General features: G+C 42.5%; 1 protein-coding gene across 1 annotated transcript; it reads right to left on the bottom strand.

Moving 5' to 3' along the window:
- Positions 1 to 929: 929 nt before the first annotated feature.
- Positions 930 to 2,320, bottom strand: LOC103629825 (uncharacterized). Its single transcript, XM_008650929.2, has one exon. The coding sequence runs from the start codon at positions 2,124 to 2,126 to the stop codon at positions 1,407 to 1,409; it is 720 nt and encodes a 239-aa protein (XP_008649151.1). The 5' UTR covers positions 2,127 to 2,320; the 3' UTR covers positions 930 to 1,406.
- Positions 2,321 to 7,509: the final 5,189 nt, after the last annotated feature.

Raw genomic sequence — 7,509 nt, 5'->3', positions numbered from 1 at the left:
TTACAAAATTCAACATTGTCATATTCCTCCGATTGCTCTAGATTATTCCAAATTTCATCATTGATTTGTAATAAATTTCCAGGGGTGGCCAAAAAGTTCTAAATGGAAATTAGGTGCATGATTTAAGAAATTCCCCCTTCAATTCTTCTCCCATCCTCTTCAAAAAACATAATACAATTTTTTCCTTTTTCTCCCATTCGCAATTCTATGAAAAAAATTCATTGTTGTCATCCCCTTTAAGCAACTAGTTTTCAAAAGACCTTTGCTTCCAACATATCTCTTCATCCTATAACATCTTCAAATTTTCATTTTTCTTAGATTCACAATTCTATGAAAAAAATTCATTGTTGCCATCCCCTTTAAGCAACTAGTTTTCGTGAGACCTTTGCTTCCAACATATCTCTCCATCCTCTAACATCTTCAAATTTTCATATAACAAGGAAACTTTTTCCTCCATTTGATACACACATCCATATCACCCATTTCCTCAATCTGCTCCAAACATTCAAGGGACCGTTGGATTTGATACTTTCTCTTTTTCCTCTACCCTTTTTTATTCCAATCTCAGCCCTTTAAAAAATTGTTTACAGAGTTTCAACTTCCGTTGAATTTTATCAAGTGCACACTTCTAGCACCACAATAAGGCTTCTCCAAAATTCTCCGAATATTGTCTTTAATGTCAGGTTGATACAAACCAAACCAATTTCAAAGTGAAAAACATAAATGTTTTTGATCATATTGCCAGGAACAGTCTCCAGGATTAAAGGATTGTGATCAGATAATTCCCTAGGTATTTTTTTAAACTCTCACCAAAGGGGGAAGATGTATTCCATATTTAAAAAAACATATTTGTGCGCTACAAATCATGTAATCTTATCATAACCAAACATGTAGAATACTCACAAGAATCAAACACTAACATCCAGGCATCATTAATTGCATTTATTTATTCATTTAGAAGATCTAGTACATGCCAGCTAAAATTGGGTCAGATAAGTTTTAGCCATATAAACAGAGCTGATGTCAGCGCCTCGATCGTGTGAGGCAAAACGCCACAACGAGTGCCAAACAAAGCCCCATAAAAAACAACCGTAAACCCATGAGCCACGACCTGAACCCTGCCGGAGGTGGCGATCGATGCATTCATAATGCATTCCACTGGCCTATACATCAGCTCAAAGCTAGCTAGAAGTGCGGCAAAAAGAAACAGCGCGTAATGGCATTTGTAAACAGAACCATGCATGCACTCTCTAGTCTAGCCGGCCTAAAAAGAAAGCTAATTAATAACGCATGAAGCGAACTAATTAATAATGCACCTTAGCTTTCTAGCCTCCAAAGAATTGAAGGTTAATTATTAAACAAGTGCGAAGCTTGCCATGCTACTAAAAACTCGTCGTGATCGAGAATCAGTTTTTGTTGATCGACGACGACGCCCGGTGGTTGAAGTCGTGGTCGGCGATGAAGGTCATGCAGCTGGAGCTGCGTGAGATCCCGGTGCCGGCGGCCTTGGCGACTTCCCTGTTGACCTCCCTGGGGTTGATGCTGGACCTGGACCTGGGGCCGAGCGTGGCCGTGGCCCGGCGCCGGAGGATCTCGCGCATGGCCTCGGCCTGGAACAGCACCGGGTGCGTCCGTCCGAAGCCGTTGAACCGCTTGCACACGCCCATGTGCGCCTTGAGCGCCTCCTCCAGCGGCCCGCCCTTCTTCTTATCGGCCTCCTCCGTCACCGCCTCCGCGCACAGGCCGCAGACCCAGCGCCCCGCGAACCTGGCGCGCACGCCGCGGATGTACTCGGGCGTGCACTCCTGCGACATGCCGCAGCACTCGCACTTGGCGTGCTGCAGTACCGGCGACGCCTCAGGCACGGCGGGCTGCTGCTGCTCGGCCTCCGCCTTCTCGTCCTTGTTCGTCACCACGCCGTGGTGGTGGTGGTGGAGCTCGTAGGCGGAGACGTCGGACGCGGTGCGCTGGAGGGCGTTGGTGGACGAGGTCCGGCGCCGCCGCTTGACCTCACCGTTGCCCGTGCTGTTGGCGCTGGCGCTGACGGCGGCGTTGCTCGCCATCGCAAGGAACGGCCCCGCCATGACCGCCATGGCGACCGCACACGCCTCTCTGCTTGGAGCCATAATGGAGCAAATTAAACACGTACTACGTCGTACGTAAAGGGGTGACTCCTGGCAAGGGATCTATCGTAAGCTTCAAGTTCGAGATGAAGATTGCTAGCTAATACACGAGCGCGCTCTTCACCTCTTACTATGTAGACTGTAGTATGTATGCAACTGTGCATGAGAGCAGGCCATGCATGGGAGCTATTTATAGAGGTTTTGAGATCGAGCTCGGGCAGCCGGGCAGGCGTGCATATATGCATCGCATGGGGCAATAGCCACTCGATGGATCGATGTGTCGAAAAGGTGGCGTGCGCGCAACTTGATGCGTGTAAATAGTGGTGGATATGATATGCCTGCCGCGCGGCTGAGACGACCTTTTCGCCAACAGCTAGCACCGAAGCATCAGCACGTACGTAGGGTTCAAAATGGCCGGCGCGTGTGCGTTTTGTATAATAAATATGCAAATTGTGATCGCGAAATCCAGCGAACTGTCTGCATCGCGGTCACGGCTAATACTATTGAGGGCGCGTGATCATATGATTTTGTTTCACGGTTTGTTTTCCAAGCATACACTAAACAGCTGTTTTGCCGAGTGTCTGAAACACGAGTGTTTGAAGCACGTACTCGGTAAAGTCTGGAAAACACTCGGCAAAACGTGGTCGTTAACGAGGGTAGCACTTTGCCAAGTGCGGCATTCGGCAAAGTTGTCTTTGCCGAGTGTCTAACAAAAAACATTCGATAAAAAACCAGATTCCGATAGTGATGATTAAAAAACACGTAAATTATTTGAGGCCTAGCTAGTCTGCTGAGATTTATTAGTTTACTACATGTTTAGTTCTGGCACAACACAAATTTATGTATTTATCACATGGGTGTGTTGTACGTCTAATTAACTTTTCGGACAATCAACATCAATATTCAGCACTGAGGTTGGCATGCATCCACGGCTATGATTCGTCTCCTCGCTCTACTGCATCAACAACAAGCTGGAAAGCGTAGTGGTTCACGAGCAGCTCGCCATGGACGCCCGCGGAGAGACGCGTCTCGAAGTGAGCTTTCTAGACTAGGATGTCGCAGTTCTCAGCAACTTAATAGACTAGAGTTTATGAGAATCAATGTCCGGCTCCTGCTAGATATTGTCTGTCACCGCATTTAATATAAAGAAAATGGAATACTACTACTATATATATATACTAGGAGCGTACTAGATCAATATCCCAGCCTATAATTTTGGTTTGAAGATATAAATAAAATAGTAATAAGCAATATAGTTAGAGCCACATATGTTCGATAATTAAATCTAACTAAAAATAATTGTTCACTGGAAATAGGATGCAACATATAGGTAACTTTTAGATAGATATATATAATATAACTAGATGAGTACCCGTGCGTTGCAACGGGAACATATAATACCATGATAACTTATATACAAAATGTGTCTTATATTGTTATAAGAAAATATTTCATAATCCATTTGTGATCCTAGCCGTACATAAATTTTGTTATTTTAATTTAGTTGTTTCACTACTACCTTGCAACCATCAGTATCATGCAGACTTCGATATATGTCATGATTTGCATGGTCTCATCATTGGAGAGCACGTGCCACACCTGTTGATAGAAGTTCTGTCATACATCGTTAGTCATCAGGCACACACCACCATACACGCTTGCTTAAACAAAAAATGCAAGTGTGTGTTTGCGAAGAGAATTAAAGGCATGCCGGCACAAAAGCTACCTCGACGATGGCGAGTGATCGTTGTTGTCGGTCCTCCTCTGCTCACCTTCGGTGCCGAGATGACGCCACAATCCTTGATATAGTAGTCGTCGAACACGCGCGACATGGTGAGTACCGATGACTCTTGGCTGGGATGCCAAATGAAGTGCACCCCGGGCTCATCAGTGATGTAGTACACCTGGTCGTTGCACCTCCAGATGTGCTACTCCTCTACATACATCTTGTTCGAGGACACTCACACAACAGTAACAATGATCGTCATCCCATCGCACAAGAATTCATGGCCGGTCAGTAGCGACTTACGTGGCAGGTTGGGCTTCAGGTGGATGATGAGCTGGACAGCGTGATGGCGCCGTCGTCGGTTGCGGTGCCCAGAACAATCCGAGAGTCGTCGGCATTGGCGATGACCATGAGGTCCCCATGTTTGACGATGGACAGCGCGGTGCAGCCGCTCTAGACTGCGTCCAATCGGCTGCGCTGGAGCTTGTCGTACACAGCGGCGCATGGGCCACGTAGGACTGCTTTCAGAGGTCGAACTAGCAGTCACCAAGTTTCTTCTCATCGTCGATGAGCGACGCCAATGCGAGCGCCTCGTGCTAGTGGTGTTTGTTCAGGATTTCCAAGTAAGAAACATGGATTCATCTTTGGCATTGGTTTATAAAAATGACTTATAAGTCAGATCCATGGAAAAATATTACGGAGAATAAATGTCACACATGCAAAAAAAGAAATTTAAGTTGAAAACATTATTCAAACAAAAGAAATCGCATGCAAGGCTCTTCTTTAAATACTACTTCCTCAATCCAAAAATATAATTTAGTAATCTCAGTGATACTTATCTACTACTACACATTGTGCAAGAGTAGCGGGTGGGCTTCAGGAGAGATGTAGTATATGTTTTTATTATAATAGATGTAGACATAAACACACATGTGGTGTAGTGTTAGCTACGAGCATATTTACTTAAGGGGTCGCGGGTTCGAATCTCCTTGAGGCCTGTTTTTTTAATTTAATTTTAGCTAGGCGTGGGATGTACGTGGGAATGAGAATGGGCTTTGTGGGGAGGGGAGAATGAGAAAGGAACTTGATCTTGGTACCAATCCATAACGATCAAAGTCGAATCGTGAGCCTATTAATGAAGCAAATTCAATGAAACAACAACTGGTACCATATAGAAGGGGCCATAAACTTGAGAGTCTTGACCAATTTGAAAGATCGTTTGGTGTAGTTGAAATAACGGAATTGGAACTTGTTTGGTCGAGTAACGGAAACTCAATCAAACTCGTAATTGTCTCAATGGAATCTTTTCCTTCTTTTTTTCTGAATATTCAGTTAAGACCATTCCAAGGCTCCTTTTCGCCATGCATAAACTAAACCAACAACTAGGATGGTAGAATCGAAAAGGCAGAACAGAGAATGAGAATGGCAGAACACGGAATGACAGCCTACCCCTTACTGCCTTAATAAGTAGTAGAGATATAACGGAATATATATAGCTCCAGCGTTTTTGCATCCGCAAAGAATGTATAGTTAATTAGGGTTTGCATATAATCTTAGTGCCCATCAAGAATTTTATATCAGTTTGCAATTTGAGGAAAATATCAAGCTCTAAATATCAATGAGAATTATAAACATTTGTAATATCATACAGATAGAGTAAAAAAGAATTAATTAATTAATATTATATAAGTTTAGTTGAATTTGAGATGTTTTGATTTTTCAAGAGAGTTAGAATAATTTATTAATTATAATTTGGGACTGGGGGGCGTAGCCACTATTAATTTCTCAGAAGCTTCTTGTGACAAAAAAATGAAAAGGAGAAATGGGGATCGAGCGATAAGTGATCAGCTCTGAGCATAGCTCCTTTTCACAAAGCTATCAGCTTATCATACCATACATGCGCGTGACTTATCAGCCTTTTCTCTAGAGAGCTCGGCTATATATACTCCTAGTCGTCATGCATCATTTAATTTATCTCTATCAGAAAAGCAGGCCTATACATAGCTTATTATCAACTTGTCTGAGCAGTAAGTGCATAAAGTTTGCAGGTCACAGGCAAAGCTGATTGATTGGTCTACCCAATTGAAACCGATCGACGTCACATCACGGTAGCCATAGATTTTTTTTCCCATTGCCTTAAGCATCAGGGGTACTTCATGTTATGTCATCAATGACATAATGGATTTTGTTCCTCACACGCGTTCATGATTAGTTACCTTCTGATCCTCCACTACTTCTTTTCTAAACTTTTATTAGTTAAATGCTCAAACTTTAGACTACTATGCATAACAATTATTGTAGAGGCGATGAAAAAGGTTTGAGTTTTAGAGGTGGTTCACACTACTCAAGAGTGACGATATGTTTTTAAATACCACGTATTTAACCTTCCTACTCAATTTTATGTTATCATAATTTTACAAAAAAAAATGTTATAGTTTTGGAGCACTTTATAGGGCATGTCTCCATGAAAATTTTAAAAAATAAATTGCAAAATATGATAACATTATCAAAGATTGTTCGATAGTGAATATATGAGGTATGCCATGTACTGCACGAGACTGGTTAAAGTGTGTGGGTGAAAATCATCGAACTTAATCACATAAGTCGATGACCTTAGGCTAAGTACGTCGGTTTATCGACAAACATAGCCGACAACGTTTTTTTCGACAAACCTATATATTAGTTAAGTTCGTGGGGGCGCTGAACTTAAAGTTAAGAACATGTAGGCCGACGAACTTAATAAGTTAAGTTTCTAGGGGGCGACAAACTCAATAAGTTAAGTTCATGGGCGTCGACTTAAAGGCACCTATAGACTTAAGTCAAATTAAGGTCGTCGTGTGAGTGCAATCAAGCCATAATTAGGGTTTTGATGTTGATGACCACCGAATTAGAGAACTAATGGGATTTATCAAGATAACAAGCAGGAAACCAAAAAGGAAGGATGGCATATAGGTTGAAGGACCCCTAATCACCAGTAGAGGTTTTGCCGACTCAATGATTTTAAATTATTTTATGTTTCATATCTTGAGTTTAGTAAAAGTAGTACTATCAAGCAGGACTCCAGAACAGTTAGTCAACTATTGAACCATATGCTCATAATCCAAGATTAACATCCTTATACCCAGCCAAATCAGTCACCAAAATTTCAGATCCTTTCTCCTGATTTGGCTAGGGCGGTAGTGCCGCGCATAACATATACATTGGAACTCAAGTATAAATACACATTTTTCATTCACAATGGCTATTGCTTCTTCTTCCTCGCATTTGATCATTATAGAATAGAAAACTGCTTAGCCCTCTCTCCTCCATTATTCCCTCTCAAGCTCCCAAGAAAATTTTTGATCCTACCATCAAAACTTGAGAGAAAAGGCAACAAACTTCAATTGGAGAGTGGGTCCATTTATTTCCCATCTTAAAGAGCATTTGGTTCGCGTTTGGCTGGGTTCTAGGGTTTGTTACTCTTGGAGCTTGCTCCTAGCCAGCTAGGTGTCACCCTTGCACTTGTCAAGTTTTGTGGTAGTATTGGGAGGTTTGTAACACCTAAATCGCAACTAAGAATCCACCCATCTCTTCAAGAGTTTGGTCTCTTGATTTGATAACAAAGGATATGGCAAGCCTTGGTGATGAGACAAACAACGAGATAAATCCATTTCTTGAGTG

The sequence above is a fragment of the Zea mays genome, chromosome 6 (genome assembly GCF_902167145.1).
Source record: "Zea mays cultivar B73 chromosome 6, Zm-B73-REFERENCE-NAM-5.0, whole genome shotgun sequence".
NCBI classification, from domain to species: Eukaryota; Viridiplantae; Streptophyta; class Magnoliopsida; order Poales; family Poaceae; genus Zea; species Zea mays.
Note: the sequence above shows the minus strand (reverse complement) of the source record. Positions and strands in the feature narration are given on the sequence as shown.

What these genes read in the sequence shown, in the direction of transcription:
- LOC103629825 (XM_008650929.2), bottom strand. Translation starts at nt 2,126, where the DNA reads ATGGCTCCAAGCAGAGAGGCGTGTGCGGTCGCCATGGCGGTCATGGCG.